This window comes from Notechis scutatus, chromosome 2 (genome assembly GCF_049901735.1).
Source record: "Notechis scutatus isolate UNSWTSFEM ecotype Mainland chromosome 2, rNotScu1.2, whole genome shotgun sequence".
Classification (NCBI taxonomy): domain Eukaryota; kingdom Metazoa; phylum Chordata; class Lepidosauria; order Squamata; family Elapidae; genus Notechis; species Notechis scutatus.
In genome coordinates, this window is record NC_142010.1 from 200706908 (window position 1) to 200725473 (window position 18566).

At 40.5% G+C, this 18566-nt stretch overlaps 1 protein-coding gene across 1 annotated transcript in view; it reads left to right on the forward strand.

Annotated features, from left to right (window-relative positions):
• TMC1 (transmembrane channel like 1) overlaps positions 1-13628 on the forward strand; it is a 58216-nt gene extending 44588 nt beyond the window's left edge. The window contains exons 15-20 of the mRNA XM_087954225.1: positions 3483-3550; positions 8446-8685; positions 10785-10910; positions 11702-11780; positions 11872-11974; positions 13417-13628. Coding sequence (XP_087810351.1) covers positions 3483-3550; positions 8446-8685; positions 10785-10910; positions 11702-11780; positions 11872-11974; positions 13417-13628 — 828 coding nt within the window. The remainder of the gene's footprint in view (positions 1-3482; positions 3551-8445; positions 8686-10784; positions 10911-11701; positions 11781-11871; positions 11975-13416) is intronic.
• The last annotated feature ends 4938 nt before the right edge of the window (positions 13629-18566 follow it).

An 18566-nucleotide genomic window follows, 5' to 3' on the forward strand; every position in this document is an offset into this window, starting at 1 on the left:
TGCAAGCAAGTGACTGGGTGGCCGAAAACAAATTTTGTTGGGGCTGTGAAGGAGAAATCCTTCTGAAAGAGTTATTATGAGAACATTAGGAAAAACGTTATTATACCTTACAGACTGAGATAAGAGTTTTTTTATTGTACCATTGACTTAAAGGTGCCAGATTCATCCCTACGCTCAACAAATCCAACTAAAGTGCATTCCTTTGGTGGAAAAGGATGTGAGAAAGCAAAACATTTGCATTAATGTCAGTTGAAGCTCCCCTCCCCCAATCTTACATTTTTGCTAGAAAAGTCAAACTGCATATGGAGATATAAATCTCATCTCAATATTTTTAAGTATTTATTTATTTATTTATATCCATCTTTATTATTTTACAAATAACTCAAGGTGGCGAACATATCAAACATACCTTCCTACTCCTATTTTCCCCACAACAACAACCCTGTGAGGTTGTTGGGTTGTACTGAGAGTGACTGGCCCAAGGTAACCCTATTGGCTTTCATGCCAAAGGACTAGAACTCAGAATCTCCTAGTGACTTAACCGCTAGACCAGTGGTGGCGAACCTATAGCACACGTGCCACAGGTGGCACGCAGAGCCCTCTCTGTGGGCATACGCACCGTTGTCTCAGCTCAGCTCTGCCGCGCATGTGTGCATGCTTCCTGCCAGCCAACTGGTCTTCAGGTGTCTGCCGTGCATACGCAGGGGGCATGCGTGGGAGGCGTGCACAAGCAAGGGAACGTGCAAGTGTGGGTGCATTCATGCGGGTGTATGCGCAGGTGTGTGTGTTGCATTTTGGGTATATGCATGCATTTGCGTGCGCACTTTGGGCACTCAGTGCCAAAAAGATTTGCCAACACTGCACTAGACCAAACTAGCTCTGGACAGTATTTCTGGAAAAAATGACCTTCCATGTGAGCAATTAAGTAAAATAGAGAAAATAGATGATATTTCTGTAGGAGTAGTAACTTGACATAGAGCTTACCTGCGGGATCTCTTTGGAAGCTTTCAGAATGGCATAGTGAGATCACTTTTCTTTTTATGTTTTAATTTTCAAACACCCCAATGCAGAACGCTTTGTCCTGCAAGATAGTTAAAATGTGAATAAAATAAAGAGGAAGAAGAGAGGGAAAAATGGTTGACATTCACGTGGTGGAATATATATTTAATCACAAACTAATATGAGGGGAAAATACAGGGTTTTATCATAATTTTATGTTCTGCCTAGGATTCTCCTAAGGCAGGGGTGTCAATCTCAATTTCCACATCAGGGTTGTGTTTGACCTCGGGGGGCTGGGGTGGGCATGGCCAGCTCGATGTCACTCATGTTGGGAGTACCTGTGGTGGCCCCAGCGCTCTGCCAGCAAAAATGGGCTCCTGAGCTCCATTTTTCGCTGTGACGGCTTCCTGCAACCTTATGCCAGCAAAAACAGAGCTCGGGAGGGCTGTGTGCTCCATTTTCGCTGGCAGAGACACCACAGGTGGGTCCTTCACTGTTTCCAGGATGGCCACATGGGCCAGATCTAAGCATCCTTCAGGCCAGCTCAGGCTCCCGGACCTTAAGTTTGACACCCCTCTCTAAGGGCTCCTAGATCATTGAGTTACTAGCAAATGGTAGTCATCTTCCGTTTCTGGAAACTGAAATCTGTATTTCAGATGTTAGGCACTCTGTTCGTTTCACTCTTCTTTGAAACACATATTGCATAAAATTATTGGTGCTTTTCCTCTTTAATGATGCCAAATGAATCAAGGATAATCAGCTTAATTCCTTACTTGAGATGTAACATCAGTACATTTTGCTCAGTTTTTGGCAGGGCATTTAAGGGATTAGCAATTTAGCATGTGCTTTTCTGATCTACCAACAAAAAACATTTGAGTTTAGGCAAAGATGTTATGTTTAATATAGGCAGGTGTTTGTCAACCTTGATAAGTTTAAGATTCAAGGACATTGGCTCCCAAAATTCCCCAACCAGAATGCAGAATCCTGGAATTTAAAGTCCATATGTTTTAAACTTTCCAACGTTGAGAAACAATGATATATTTGTATTTGGATTCTGTGTTTTTAAAAGCTGTGTGACAAGCAGATATAGCAGGCGGAAGATTCCCCCACCCCCTCTCCAACACTTCAACTGCAGGCTGACAAAAACTTCCATTTGTTGATTTTTTTTATCCTGCCTTTATTATTTTTATACATAACTAGGGGTGGCAAACATATCTGATATCCTTTCTTCCTCCTACTTTCCAGACAAAAACAAACCTGTGAGGTGAGTTGAGGTAAGATAGGTGACTGTTAGAAAGTTACCCAGCAACTTTCATGTCTAAGGTGGGACTAGATGTCACCATCTCCTGGTTTCTAACATAGTGCCTTTGTCATTATTTCTTTCTATTTATTTATTTTTCATCATGCAGTTGTGAAAGATAAAGAAGCCTCTTCTAGAAAATTGTGATTACTAGTCAGGATTATTTACACATTGTTCTTATCTGCCAAAACCTACTTTTAATAAAACCTGAAATGCTAGATCAGGGGTCTCCAACCTTAGCAACTTTAAGACTTGTGGACTTCAACACTCAGAATTCTTCAGCCAGCTGTTTAAATATACAGCCTTCTTTAAGATTCTAGTTTTTTTAAAAAAAACAACTACGGACATGCTATAAATATATAATTTATAATTTATACAGAGGCTGTCAAGCAAGTCAATCAAATATTACAATTCCAAAGCAGTCTTGACCAGTGTTGCTGGCTGAGGAATTCTGAGAGTTGAAGTCCACAAATCTTACAGTTGCCAAGGTTGGAGACCCCTGATGGGTTCTTCCCCTATTTCTGGATTGAACATAATAAGTCCTTTTTAAGGAGCAATCTTAAAAGGGAAGCTATTACTAGTTTTTAGAGAAATTCAGGAAAAACAATGCACTGAGGAAAAATGCATCGGCCCTCAATTTTGTACATTGTTACATGGTAGATGTGTGGGGAATGTCACCACCTTCCTATCCACATCATTTAATAACAGAGATGTCCATAAAGTATCACAAAGATAATGGCCACAACATGAAATACTACCACGTCCACAAAAACAGCCTCCATTGTACTATTGTGGCTGCCATTTGTCTCCCCCCCACCTCTTCAAATCCTTCACGAAATCCTGGTCAAGACTGCTTTGAAATTGTAATATTTGATTGACTTGCTTGACAGCCTCTGTATAAACTATAAATAATATATTTATAGCATGTCCGTAGTTTTTTTTTTTTAAAAAAACTAGAATCTTAAAGAAGGCTTTATACTTAAACAGTTCTATCAACACAATGCAAAATCCTTCTTTTTTTAAAAAAATCTACCTTTGGGTGACAAACTATTTTTCAACAATATGTGTTGGCAACAGGAAACCCTAACGTGAAAGAATTTCAGTGGAATAATTTTGCTTTTCACACCATCCTAAGTGGTGTTACTGTACAAATCTACGAAAATCTTCTGTTCTTTCCTCTTAGCCTTCGTATTCAGAATTTGACATTAGTGGAAATGTGCTTGGTCTGATCTTCAATCAAGGCATGATCTGGTGAGTGCAACTTGGGAAATGCAAAAGACCACAAAAAAAGATTTTGTAGAGGATACAACAAGGGAACAGGGTTGTAACGTGAGGCTGAATTGTTTGCTCAGTCTCTAGATCTGGGCACACAATCACAGCTGTAATCTGGCTTTGGAGTCTCCATTTCATGATGTCAATTTGACTTTTGTGAGACCTGAAATTCCCTGCTGGGTGCGATGAAATAACCTAGTATAAACTGGGCACAAGATCTGGTTCTGTCTCTGAAGTTAGAAAGATATTTGTTGGCATCCTTCGAACAAAAGCCATCCCCCCCTTCCTGGCAAGTAATTTAACACCATTCTTTTTATTCATTAACCACTTGAAGTTGGAAAATGGACCATTAATTCTGTTCCAAAGATCTCACACAGAGGTCACAGCATTTCTCTAGAAATGCACTTTCTTCCTTCTGTGATTTATTTTTGTGTGCTTCCATTGCCTTATGAATTTGATTGGCAAAGCTACTATTTGAAAACTAGAAGCAATACGTTCATGGCAATGATTAATAAATAGTGTCTAATCAGTGCTGTTGCTGGCATTGCTTGGCTCTTGAGGGTACAACCTTAGGAACTCAGTAGAGACAATGATGTGATATAATTGCATGTGCTGTTTTCATTTTTCAAGATGGTTCCCCGACTTCAAAGTCCACCATAGCAACCACCAAGGGAAGGAGCCCAATGACAACAGTTTTGAGGCCTGCCTGGGTTACAAGAACTCTAATCTTTCCCTAACTCTCCCAGATTGGCAGGATCCTGCAGTGGTTACTCTACCCATCCTTTGCTCTAGATTTTACAGGGTCATTTCACCACACGATTCTTTTCTGTTTGTTTCAGTAGAAGGGTCATGAGAATGAATAGAACAGGCCTACTTTGTTGGGTCCCTGGTTCTCTCTGAGCTTGGTTGGGTTCCCCCACCAGACATTTCATTACCAAACCAGCTAACATCATCAGTGCTAGAAGAAAGTGGGATTTGCTCTCTTATTATTTACTAGTGGCCTGTCCTGTCACTATGGGTAGGAGGGTTCTTGGTGGTTCCTTGATTAGGTTGTTGTTTTTCAAGGAGTATATATCAAGAACCTCCCAAACTCTCCCCTCCCCCCCAACACACACACAGTTACAGAGCAAGCCACTAATACAGTGGAACCTTTGGTCGCAAATGTTTCTGTTTGCGACCAAATTGGGTGACAACCAGAATTTTTGCTTGCTTTGCTTCTGGTTGCGAACAGATCTTTGGGTGGCGACCAAGCAAACCCGAAAATTGCCGTGATAATTTCCCCTGCCATGGCGATTTCCCCTTCAGCACCTTTCTTTTTTGGTCTGCGCATGCGAAGATGGTCATGCTTCCAGTTACGACTAAATCGACCTGGAACGGATTACGGTCGTGACCCGAGGTTCCACTGTATATAGAAAGAGAGCAAACACCACTCTTTTCTAGTACTGATGATGTGCCCTAGTTGGGTGATGAAATGTCTGCAAGTAAACCACCAAACCCAGAGAGCACCAAGGACCCCATAGTTCAATTCTGAACTACAGACATTCTCTTCTATTGGCAGATCTCCTCTCCCTCTGTTCCTTTTCACAGGGAAAGGGATTGGCTATCGCACAAAGTCTCTTTTGTCAAGACAGGCTTCACTAGAACAGGGACTTCAAAACAGGGACAGCAAAGCTGGCTGAGGAATTCTGGGAGTTGAAGTCCACAAATCTTAAAGTTGCCAAGGTTGGAGACCCCTGCACTAGAACGTTAGTAGGCTCTGTTATTTCAGGGAGAACCTCAAAGGAAAGTGGACCATCTCCTCTGATTGTTGTGTAAAGATTGGCAAAAGATGTAAGAAAGTAAACTGAGCTTGGGTTTTTATCCCCACTCTCCCTCATGGCAAGTAGGCTTGCCCAAGGGAGCTTTCACAGGACTGAATAGGGCTAATGATACTTTGACATATTGATTGGATGACAGCTATTAGTCCACATGCCTTCTGGGTAATATTTTTTCTGCAAGGCTGATTTATTGTGGGCATGCTACATGCTAATGGTAAGCAGGTCTAAAACAAGCAGACATCAGATTACAGGTAGCCCTCGACGTACAGCCACAATTGAGCCAACATTTCCAGTGTTAAGCAAGATAGTTGTTAAGTGAGTTTTGCTCCATGTTACAACTTTTTTTTTATTCAGTTGTTAAGTGAATCACCGCAGTTGTTAAGTTGAAAACATGGTTCTTAAGTGAACTGGCTTCCGCATTGACCTTGCTTGTCAGAAGATTGCAAAAGGCGACCACATGACCCCAGGGTAGGCAACCACTATAAATAAGGTGTCCCAAATTTCGATCACATGACTATGAAGATGCTGTAATGGTCATAGTTTTGAAAAACGGACATAAGTCACTTTTTGCAGTGCCGCTGTAACTTTGAACAGTCATTAAATGAATGGTTGTAAACTGAGCACTATCTATAAATACAACCACCTTGTCCCCTGATCCTTTCATTTTTTTTCTGGCCATCCCCCTTTTTCTCACATTCTGACATCCTCTTTTCTTTCTCCTCCTGCAGCCAATTCAGGCCTCTTATTTAGAGGCCTGAATGGCTCACTTCCAAAGATCTTCCAAAACCACGAAGTTAAATTAAGGGCAGTACGTGCCTTAGGACTCAGGCTGTCTTCGCTTGCTTTAACCTCACTTAAACTCAAAATGTTCATCTCCTGGATGGTGAACTACTAAATTCCCTGAGCAACTGAACAATTATATGCTAATTTTGTAATAGGTCAGCCAGAATTAGCAATCCCATCAACCACCAATTTGGCACAGGCCTTATATTGTAATGAACATCGATGTTGTTGTGAATCCATTGAGATGCCTCACCTATGCGGTTCAGGTAATGCCTTCAGAAGGAAGTAGTGAGGTATATTATTGTCTCTCCTTTTAGTGCTCAACATATTGATATAAGGGACCCCAATATTCTGACATCAAGCTTATGATGACGTGTGAGGCTACATATTCGTGACAAGAAATTTTATATCTGTTTTCCAAAATTAGGCATTGACTATTGACACAAGGTGATTATTTTTTTGAACTTTACTAAACGTTTAGCAAAAGATTAGTCATACAGGAGAATATTTGTAGCTCAGGGTTGAAATGAGGGATGCTTGGTGATCTCTGAGCTTGGTTGTTTTCTTGCAGATGGTTCATTACCAAACCAAGTAACATCATCCGGGCCAAGGTCAGAGAGCACCAAGTTCAGAAAGCAGCAAGGACCCCCTCAAAATTTATGTCAAAATCTAGTGTCCTTCCTCGCCCTCCCCTGTTGTGCGGAGGAATTGTATTTTAGCTCTGTTAGATCTCAGTCTGCTTTGCACAATTTCATTACCACACAGGAGAGAAAAAGAGCAAACGCCACTTAGTTTAATCTAACCATGTTACAAATATCAACATGTACCTGCAGTGATTGACTAAAATATATGTCTTCTCAAGAAACAATACCAGTTCTTTGTGTCAGCTGTCATAAATAGAAGTGAAATGTATTGCTCTTGTTACACCTTTCTATTTTTATCAGAGACCATATTCATTCCTAATTTCAGTCAGGTGTTACATATTGGTACTTAATGAGACAGGAGGAGCTATTCTCAAACTACTGGTGGTCCAAATGGCAGTCACAGTTATACATTGAAACTCTGGGTTTATTATTTTTTTTAAAATTCTTCTCCTATAGAGAAACTACAAGTAGACCACTCAGAGCTGAAAGTAACTGTGGTACATGAATTCTTTCTCTCTGTCTTTTTTTTGGCCAGTTTTTTTTAACTTACCTCTTTTCCCTCTTCTTCATTTTCTTCTCATCTTCCTTTCCTTTATTTTGCCCCCTATTCTCTTTCTCCTGATTTTAGTGGGTTGCCAAAAGAAACAATTCCAAGATATTTTTGAAATGAAGCTTCAGGTCCTTGCCCCTTCAAAAAATGAACAACTATTAATTTGTCCACCTTATTGATTGGTATGATCCTTGGAAATCTCCATTTTCAGAAATGGATAGTGGTCTCTGAGAACAGTTTAAAAATGTCTTTGTTTAACAAAAAGCTGACACCACCAGTTTTGTCAACACAGTTTTTATTTATTTGCTTAAACTTTCCATTCATTTATTTCAATCACAACATCTAAAATATCTTCGAACATAATAAAAGGACTTCATCTTGTTCCATATTAGTCAACTGAACTTAAGAATAAAAACATGATCTTACATGTGAGATAATACTGTAAGTATAGAGTGTATTAATCAATCACCTTACATCACAACACTGGAAACAGCTTCTGCTTAAAGCATCTCTGGGAAAATAAAATAATGTAGATTAGTAGACTATATTGAGGATTTATTTTTTTATTAAGAAAATTTATATGGATGCCCAACTCATTTTCAGTGATTCTGGCCAGCTTACAAAGATAAGAAACCAATATTTAAAAAAACAATAAAAAGCAATAACAACCCCCCCGCCGCCAAGCAGCAACAGTAAGTCAATCAAATAAGCCACTTGATCCATCCCACTCTGGATTCTCCAGTCCTGTTGGCAAAACCAGATCTTCAGGGCCTTGCAATAGAGTGTTCAAATGGGGTATCAATCTTTTCTCTGCAGGGATGATGTTCTATAGGGAGAGAGCCACCACGGAGAAGGCCCTTCTTCTTGGTCCTCTTAGATATGTCTTCTCAGTAGAGGGGACTTGTAGCATTCTCTGCTTCCCCACTTTGGTGGATTAAGTACATGTTATCCAGAGGGGGGGAAAACCCCACACTTATAAGTTTTGGAACCAAGTCAGTAAGCAGAGAAAGGGTCAAGGGTCATAAAAGCTCAATTGGGACCAACATGTAACCTTTTGATTTCCCTTATCGTTGTTTCTAGGATGGGTTCTTTTTATGCACCATGTCTTCCTGCTATCAATGTACTCCGCCTCCATACGTCTATGTACCTCCAGTGTTGGGCTGTGATGTGCTGCAATGTTCCCCATGCAAGAGTCTTCAAAGCTTCAAGATCCAACAACTTCTACATGGCGATGCTCTTGTTCATTCTATTTCTCTCGACTCTGCCCGTTGTCTATACCATCGTATCCATTCCACCATCATTTGATTGTGGTCCATTCAGGTCTATTGCTTTGAGTATCCTTTTCCTCATTAACTGATATGGGACCAATGAATAGATAACTAATAACATTGGGTAGATTGCTACAAGATGAATAGTTCTCATGACATTATTAGAATCCAGGAGTAAAGTTCATTGAACTTTGTAACGTACATGTCTGAGTTACCATGTTACGCTTGATTTTCAACAGGAAATTTATGGGGGCCTACATGCTCAGCAAAAATTCTCTTGATGCCTTCCAGCCTCAAGGGGCTATCAACATGTTTACAATATAAGATTCATGTATTTGTTGGAAAGGATACCTACAAGCCAACAAACAAAAATCAGAGGTAGTAGAGACAATATTATAGTTAGGAGACTCTGCTAGATTTGCTTTCAGGGTGTTTGTGAGTATCTATGTCCATATTTCATAGTTTTTATGAGAGTGGATGTAATTTTATTAAAATTACAACCGGTCTAAAAAGCTGAGGGTTTATGGCTGTTGACCACAAGGCCAGTTGAAGGATTTCCAAACACATTTAAAAGAGTCTCGGTTACACACCAGTTCTATTCTGGCTGCAGTATTTGTTAACTTGCTAGCGTAACCTTTTAAAAAAAAATTAATAATAGTTTGTATAATTGGTTTTAACAAGCTACAGAAAAAAAATCATTACAGGAGGGGAAAGGTTTGTCAAGCTGATTCCAAAAGTCATTGTGGCTTTTTCTTATGTACAATTTTCAGTGTGATACATGATTGCACAAAACAGACTTTCCCCCCCTCAGTTTTAGACATAGAAAAGATTTAGCTTGAGAAAACAGATTATAAATTCATATATCTTAGAATTGATAGGAGAAAAGAAACTGATATTGATATAGTTAGAGATACTGTGTCAGAGAGTTAGAGATACCTGCCTTTAGGAATACAAACCTCTTGACGAATGTATCTTTTCTTTAAGTACACTGAAAGCATTTGCACCAAGACAAATTCCTTGTGGGTCCAATCACACTTGGCCAATAAAGAATTATTGCTATGCTATGCTATGCTATGCTATGCTATGCCATGCCATACCATGCCATGCCATGCCATGCCATGCTATGCTATGCTATGCTATTCCATTCCATTCTCTTAAAAAGGATAGGTAGCTGTATTTAAGGATTTTGACAATGTTTGAAGACTAGAGGGATGACAGACATGGAGGAGGGTATGATGATCCTATCTGTGAGAATTTGTAATACTCTTCTGAGCTGTGGTATCACTGGTGAACTACAGAAATGTTCCATGCATTTTTCACAGTTTATGGGCACACACCTTTGAGTCAGTGTTGATTCCTGGCAACTGTCTGGACAAATCCTTAAAGGGCTTTTTGGGCAAGTTTTTGGAAGTGATTTGCCACTGCCTGTTTTCTAGGTTTAGGAGACAGTGACCAATGGATGGGAACTTTACAGAGAGAAATCCAAACTGAAAATAATAGCAGCAGCACTTAAACTTATATATTGCTTCATAGTGCTTTACAGCACCCTCTAAATGGCTTACAGTGTCAGCATATTACCCCCAATAGTCTAGGTTCTCATTTTACCAACCTTGGAAGGCTGGGAGGCTGAGTTAACTTTGAGTCCTGCCAGGATAAAACTCCAGGCTGTGGGCAGAGTTTGCCTGCAATATTGCATTCTAACCACTGAGCTGTCCCGCCTTTCACCTGATAAGGAGCAATTATTTTGATCATGAGAACTATTAAATAATGGAATAGCTTGCTTCCTAAAATTATGAGGTGTCCATAACTGGAAGTCTTTCAAACAAACACTGCATAGTCATTTGGAATGGTCTGTAGTTTCCTCATTTTTTTTGAAATTTGGAGTCTAAGATTCATACAAACCAGTAGCAGCTAAAATGCCATTTTATGCAGAATTTGTGCTAAAACGATTACCCTTTTTAACAAATTTCTATGTAAGAAGAAAGTCTCCATGATAGGATTCTTCCTTAATACCCTCTGGTATCCAACAGCCATCCAGACCGATGTAATAATATTCTTGATATTGTTATAAATGCCATTTCTTTTTATTTGGTATTAATTTGAAGTCAAACAGTTTTCATCTGGTTTTTATTTACATCTTTCTATTAATAGTGGCAAAACCAGAATGTTTGAAGTCATTGGAGAAACTCTGGAACATGATTTCCCTTCCTGGTTTCGGAAGGTTTTCAGTCTGGTCTCCAACCCTGGTGTGATCCTTCCTTTCATTCTTCTGATGGTGTATGTACAACTTTTTTCCCCCCTGTCAGAATGTTTATTTTATTTATTATATTACTTTCTTCCCTTTCCCCACAGGAAGCTCAGTGAGCCTTCCCAAGGGTGGGATTCAGCTGGTTCAGGCTGGTTTGCACGAACCAGATGTTAAATTTACATCTGATTCGCTGAACCAGTAGTTGAACCAGCCAGCTGGCTCCTCCCACCCTACCACGCCCCTCCCAGGAGTCTCCACACAGCTTGTTTTGGATGCAGGTAAGTGCAGGGTCCACACAGAGGCTCTGGGAGGGCGAAAAACGGCCCTCCCAGAAGTTCTGGAAGTCCAGAAATGGGCCTATTTCCAGCTTCCGAAGGGCCTCTGGAGTCCAAGGGACTCTCACTCTCCCAGAGGCCAGAGGGAAGCCTCCAGACTCTGGGGAATGTGAAAAACGGCCCTCCCAGAAGTTCCGATAGGCCACACCCACCATGGCCAAGCCCACCCAGCAACCGGGAGAGAACCAGTTGTTGGCATTTTTGAATCCCATCCCTGAGCCTTCCTTTCTTATTTATCTGCAGAACAGCCCTGTAAAGTGGGCAATTTTAGCGACAGAGAGAAGCAGAAAGGATTGTCATTTCGGTGGGAACTACCTGTGGTTTGTGAACTCGTATATCCATTCCATTCCACCCAGCCTGCTTTTCTCTCTCTCTTCATTTTACAAGTCATTAAACTTTATCTTTTCAACTTGAAGACGGTTGTTATACCAGTGTCATTGCCATCATCATCGACTGCCATAAAATATGTGCTTTCCCCGCTTTAGGCTGAGCATCTACTATCTCAATGCTACATCGAAAGGATATCAGGCTATGAATTTGGAGCTCAAGAAGAAACTGCAAAATGTAAGAAGGCCGAAGACATGGGGCTGACCTTCTTTTTTCTGATTCTATTAGATTTAACTGTGATATTTTTCTTCTTGTTCTTCTTTCTCAGCTAGCTGAAGAAAACAAAAAGAGGAACAAGCAAAAAGCTCAGCAACCACAGGAACAGGAAGAAGCCTCTGCTGAGACTCAGAACAATCCCAAGGGAGCCCAAGGTGAGGGATGCTTTGAAATCTATTTATTCCAGAGTCCTTGCCCTTATTCTGAGTACTTGTCTATAGAATTATTCCTTCTGTATCATTATTCCCCACTGGTCCATCTCGCCCTAAAGCAAAAATTCCAGGAGCCAACCTGTAAGGGTAGCATCATCATTCTAGACAAAAACTTTGTCAAGATAGTGTCACCTTTCAATTCCTTAGAATTGAAAGCTGAGTGAATTGGCAGCTGAATGTTTGGACACTGAAAGTATGACCACAACCCCCTATTATAGCTCAGACTGGCTTAGGAGATGCAGGGCAACCTGTGTAGCATGCAATTTTCACTCCTACATTTGGCTGTCCGCTCTTCTCATCTGCTGCCCTTGGTGATGGGGTCACTTTGCCTAGTAGCAGGGCCAGGCCTGACCTTTCTGCATCTATAGTTCAACACCTGATGAGGGAAGATCCTGTTGAATGCCTGCCTTCTCTGCATCTGTGGAATTTGGAACCACAGTAGAGCTTTTGAACTGTTCAAACCCAGTAATCCTTCGTTATCTTGTGTGCAAAGGAATGCTATGTGGCCACATGTGATCCATGCATCATGAGTTCCTACCTTGTCCTTGATAAATGGATGTTGAGGTCCAATTTCTTCTAACCTGCCTCAGAACTGGGGGAAGAGTTACTTATTTTCTTCTTGGTTTAAACATTTTTATTGAGTTATAAGGTAAAATAAGATACAAAATACAAAAGTAAATAGGAGAGTTAATTATTTTCTTGATTGCATTTTTCTGATTCATGTAGGATATGGTTACCCAAACAGTACTTCTCCCCAAATCTTGGCTTCTGGAGCCCTGTCAAAACTCACAACCAATTGATCTATTCTGTTCTGTTCTGTTCTGTTCTGTTCTGTTCTGTTCTACTCTACTCTACTCTACTCTACTCTACTCTACTCTACTCTACTCTACTCTACTCTACTCTACTCTACTCTACTCTATTCTATTCTACTCCACTCTATTCTATCCTATTCCATCCCATCCCATCCCATTCTTTATTTAAGTACTTCCCATCTTACTGACTCCAATTAGCACACGCACACACACACACGTGTGTGTATGATAGATAGATAAATATACATATTATGTCAGAATGGAAATTTATTAAGTATAGTGCACAAATTTATTATACAGTACACATGAGGTGGGCAATTGTATTGAATATATTTAATTCATTTCATTTCAATTATATATACTTTTCATTCTGTCCTTACAGTGTCTATTATTTATCCCAGACATGACACTAAAAGGGCAAAACAGATTCTGCACTTGTGGTTTAGGCTGGTGGTGGATTCTAGTTTTCATGAACTTCTACCACAAGAGTATTTAAGAAGGGCTTCGGTTAGAAATTCACATTTGTATACTGGGTTTTAAAAACCAGCAATTCTCTTCCCAAAACCATTTCAGATAAAAACAAAGGAGAGAAGGAGTCCAAGAAGAAGTCACCTCAAGAGCAGAAAGAAAGATCTGGTGTGGCCAATGGAAACCTTCCCCCTTCCTGCAAAGGACGAGGGGGTGGCCCCACACCTCCTCCCCACATAGCTGTGACCCGAGCCCCAGAACCTCGAGGCAAAGGCATGAATGGGCACTCTGGAACTCCACCCGGTGGAGCTGTTTAACCAAGGATACCAGGACCGCCTCTAAATTACCGATAAGAAAAACTTTCCAGCAATATGTTTCAATATATGCAATGCTGCAGTTCAAAAATGAGTAAGAGTAATCGCCTAGTAATAACCAGCAGGAAGAACCAGAAGGAATACCTGAGGTGACACAGCTAAGATTGCTAAGTGAAGCATCATAGAATATATCAGAAGAAACTGGCTGGATCGAGCCAGTGATCTAGTCCAGCTTTTCGAGAAAATAGTCTGGATTCATTTGGGAAGCTCACAAGCCTGTTTTGGAGAGTGATAATGTCCACCGATTGCTGCTTCTCAGCAACTGGTATTTAAGCAATAACTGGTTTTTCAGATGTGGTATCTGTAAGATGGGGCTTCCACTCCCAGCCAGAATGGGGACCAAATGCATATTGGGAACACGATTCTTCAGTTGGACTGGAGTTTCCCTATTTTTGGCTTCCAGGGATCTTTGTGCTCCAACGCTAGAAGTAAAAAACAAACAAACCATAATGCACACCACTATATCTATGTCATGCCTAGTTTTATCCAGCTTTATTGTGTGTCCCTTCTTTATTGTAAATGTATTCATAGAAAAAGCCTATACTCATTTTGTTGGTTCCCTTTTTGCACATTTTCTAGATCTGTGATTTGCCTCTCCGTGTGCACTGAACAGAAGGAGACATTCCCAAAATGTTGCCTCCCCCACAGATTTGCATAAGGGCAATAGTCTGTGAATAGTTCTGTTTCCAGTTCCCTTCCTAATAGCAATAGCAATAGCACTTAGACTTATATACCGCTTTATAGTGCTTTACAGCCCTCTCTAAGTGGTTTACAGAGTCAGCCTATTGCCCCCAACAATCTGGGTCCTCATTTTACCCACCTCGGAAGGATGGAAGGCTGAGTCAACCTTGAGACTGGTGGGATTTGATCTGCCAAATTATAGGCAGCTGGCTGCAGAGTAGCTTGCAGTATTGCACGCTGACCACTACGCCACAGAGGCTCCTATGTTCTCAAGGATGGAATTTACCATTGGTAGAGTAGTTCCCTATTTCTGGAATTCACTGTGTCTGCAAGATCCCTTTCTCCCTCAGTCACTGCCAGTTTGGATTCCGCAATGTACAGGTAGTCCTCAACTTATGGCCATTTGTTTAATGACTGTTCAAAGTTATGATGGCACTGAAAAAAAGTGACTTATGACTGGTTCTTGTACTTGTGACTGCTGTAGCATACCCCCAAACCAAACTCTGGTTGCTTGACAACTGACATGTATATTTATGACGGTTGCAGCATCCCAGGGTCCTGGGATGGCCATTTGCGACCTTCCAAGCTGGCTTCTGACAAGCAAAGTCAATGGGGGAAAGCTGGATTTGCTTAACAACTGCAGTGATTCACTTAGCAACCATGGGGGGAAAAGGTCATAAAATCAGGTGTGACTCACTCTACAGCCACCTTGCTTAACATCTGGAATTCTGAACCCAATGGTGGTTGTAAGTTGAGGTCCAACTGCATAGGTAAAGTTTGGGTTACCGTGGATCAGTTTATAAACCACTGATCTGCATTTGCCATTTTGAAGGCCAATCACACAGTTTAGAGCAAGGGTCTTCAAACTTGGCAAGTTTAAGACTTGTGGACTTCAGCTCCCAGAATTCCTGAGCTAACATGACTGGAGGAGGAATTCTGGGAGTTGAAGTCCACAAGTCTTAAAGCTGTCAAGTTTGAAGATTCCTGGTTAGAGAGATTCTTCCAACACTCTTCATAAGCCCTTTTGATTATTATAGCCCTGAACAGCTTGGTCCCCAGAAGCCTGATTACCTCATTGCCCACCCCAATATAAGTTAATTTACACACACACACACACACACACACACACACACCCCAGTTGTGCAGAGTTGGTGGTCCTACTGGAAGACTAATGAAAAGGAATTGGACGGTATCGTTCTTTTCCCCTTAGTGCATGGTGCATAGAACTCTCTATCCGTTTATATAAGAAAACAACTCTCTATCCGTTTATATTTTCAAGTAATGACTCAGTATAGAGCACAGAATTAAGCAAGCATTCATTTCACTCACTAAAGGGTTATACTTGGTTCCTGCTTGTTTCTGCCCTGCACCTGTACAGAGTAGGACAATCTTTTCCTTCTTCATTTCAATTGTATCTCAAGATACTCCTTACCTGTCTCATCACCACTTGGTACAAGCAAAGAGACATCATGGTCTTAATCTCGGCATGAATCTTCAACCTTGGACCTTGATCATCTCATTCTAGCAGGAGGGCAAAGCATCCCAAGATAAGATGGTTTGTCCTCTCCTCCAGTGTAAACTTCAGTGAGATGAGAAGCTGGTACGCTTGCAAAGCTGGTACACTTAATTATGGTTCAGAACCTATGCAGACATTACTTGGCTGGTGAGCTGTTGAGTTGTAAGCTTTCATCCATACGAACAAAACCTGTCTGAACCTGGAAGTTGGAAGAAGGTGGAAAAGAGTTAGTTTCTGGTGTGTAGTGCATGGGCAATTAACCCTTTCCCACCTTCTCCTGACTTCTGCGACCTTCAAGGTTGGAGTTATGGGCACCATCAGGTTTTACCGAGATGTTGCCATGTCTCTAAGGTATATATGTAAGGCACATCTTTTTTTTACGCTTGCAGGACTGTCAAACAAAACAGACTTATGAACAACCTCTCCAAACATAACCTATTTATAAGGAGAGCATATTTATAAGCTAGTCAAAAACCTCCATGTGATGAAATTGTGTGATAATAACTGGGAGGGTGCTGAATGTTTGCTGGCTTTTAAAGTGTCCACTTGCCATCACCTCTTTAGGTTTCCTTGACTAGCAGAAGTTTTCTTGTATTTTTAAATATTGTTCGTGAAGCAAAAAACAACAACAGCTGTCTACATTTTTAGAAATGATCTGGATAGTGCATGCTTACTTGAGTCTGAAATATGATACATTCAAATCAAGTCTATCAAAAAAATGGAAAAAGGCATTTTATTGTGCTTTTCAGAGAATTGGCTCCAAAACTCTGTTGATCAATAGAGAGGATTTTTAACTCCAGGTGTTCCCTTCTTCTAAGTATCATCTCCTGCATTATACTGAATCCAGAAAATCCTCCAAAGTTTTGAAAGGGGAAAAAAAAAGGGAAAGCTCAATAAAAAAAGAAAAAGAAAAATTAGAACCCATATCAATTTCACCAAAACACTGCAAAAACATTAACTGTTAGCCTTTCAAGATAGATCAGGCTAGGAAACCACATGGGACAGTAGTACTTTTATTGTAGAGCTATTATAACATAATTTTGCAAGACTGAATGTTTCCTCTTCGTCCCTTTATCTCCATGTGAAGTGAGAGTCTGTCGCTTTACTCACATTACTTTCTTAGCCTGAGCTTAGGCCAATTTATCTGGCATTTGTCCTGATGGTGGCTTTTCCTTCTGTTCTTCAAGGACATTCCTTCTTTCCCTCACAGCTCCTATTCATTCCTCTTCAGCTCCTTCTTACAATATCTTTGCGTGCAAGCAATAGGAGCTAACTCTATCTGTTCTCCATAGAGTATTCTGCCTGTAGACAAACTGTAACTTGATAAACTGCCCAAGAAATACAATTAGTGAATGGAAGAAAGCTGCCATTATCTTGGACATGAATTATCTAATAAATTAAAAATGAATGGGTTACATGAGAGAACTTTTCATGTAATCAGGGGCATTCTATACAGCTAAGAACTCTTGTCAATGAGACTCTCTCTCTTTTGCATTGTCATCTTCTACAATATCAGATGGGATATCAATATGTGATACCCCCAAATGGTATCCATGGATCCCCTATTTTTTTAAAGCTTTTCTCTTTTAAAACAACCTGTAAGTGCATGCTCAGGAAATGGGCTTTTCAATATAGGGGGAATCACACCATCAAAGTGGATTACTGCAATGTGCAATGTGGAGGGGCGGGCCTTGAAGATGGTCCTAATGGAGTAACCAGGGGTGGGATGCTACAGGTTCTCACCTATTCACTAGAACCGATTGTTAACTTTCTAAGCAGTTCAGAGAACCTGTTGTTGGAAGAAATCTCCTTTTGTTTTTTTCCACCCTTCTTACATTCTTGGCAGTATGCCTAGACTTACTGTCTCAGAAGGAGGTTTTTTTCCTTTGCTGGTACTTTCTTAAAGGGAAGGGTTGTTTTAAGCATTTTACATTGCTGTTGGGAGGAAATACTCCTGAGAGTTAGCACTTTGAAGAAATAATTGAATAATGAAGCAGAGCTGCAAGAAAGAAGCTTTTAATGATAAGGAACTAAGATGAGTGACATTCAGCATGGCTTCTTGGCTAGCTAGAAAGATTGACATTCGAACGTGAGTTTACATACCCTTTTTGAGTTTTGGTCTAAAACTGGTGACCATTCAAAGTTACAATGAAACTGAAAAAAGTGACTTATGGCCATTTTTCACACTTACGACCGTTGCAGCATCTCCACTGTCATGAGAGGCCAGGAGAGGAGAAGCGCCCCTTGATGTGAGTGACATCAAGTTGGCTACACCCACCCAGTCACATGACCAGCAAGCCATGCCCACCAACTAAGCCACACCCACAGAACCGGTTATTAAAAAAATTGGATCCCACCCCTTTAAGGAAGCATCACATACCCTGGTTCTGAGTCAGCTGTAGTGGTTACCAGTTATTTTCTTGGTCCAGTTCAAGATGCTTAAGTGGGTTGGGCATAGATTAATTGTAAGCGGCTTTTAGGAATATTCATTGTATGAAAATTAGCAAGCAACTAACAGCCAGAAATAGGAGTGAATAGCATACAGGTTTTTTTTTAATTAATAGCAAATGAACACATAAAAATAAAGCTTCGTTTGTTTTGGTCTGAAAAATTATTTTTCTTCCTTATCATTTTGATTTAGTTCAGAAATAAAAAAAAAATGACACATATAAAAGTATTCTTAC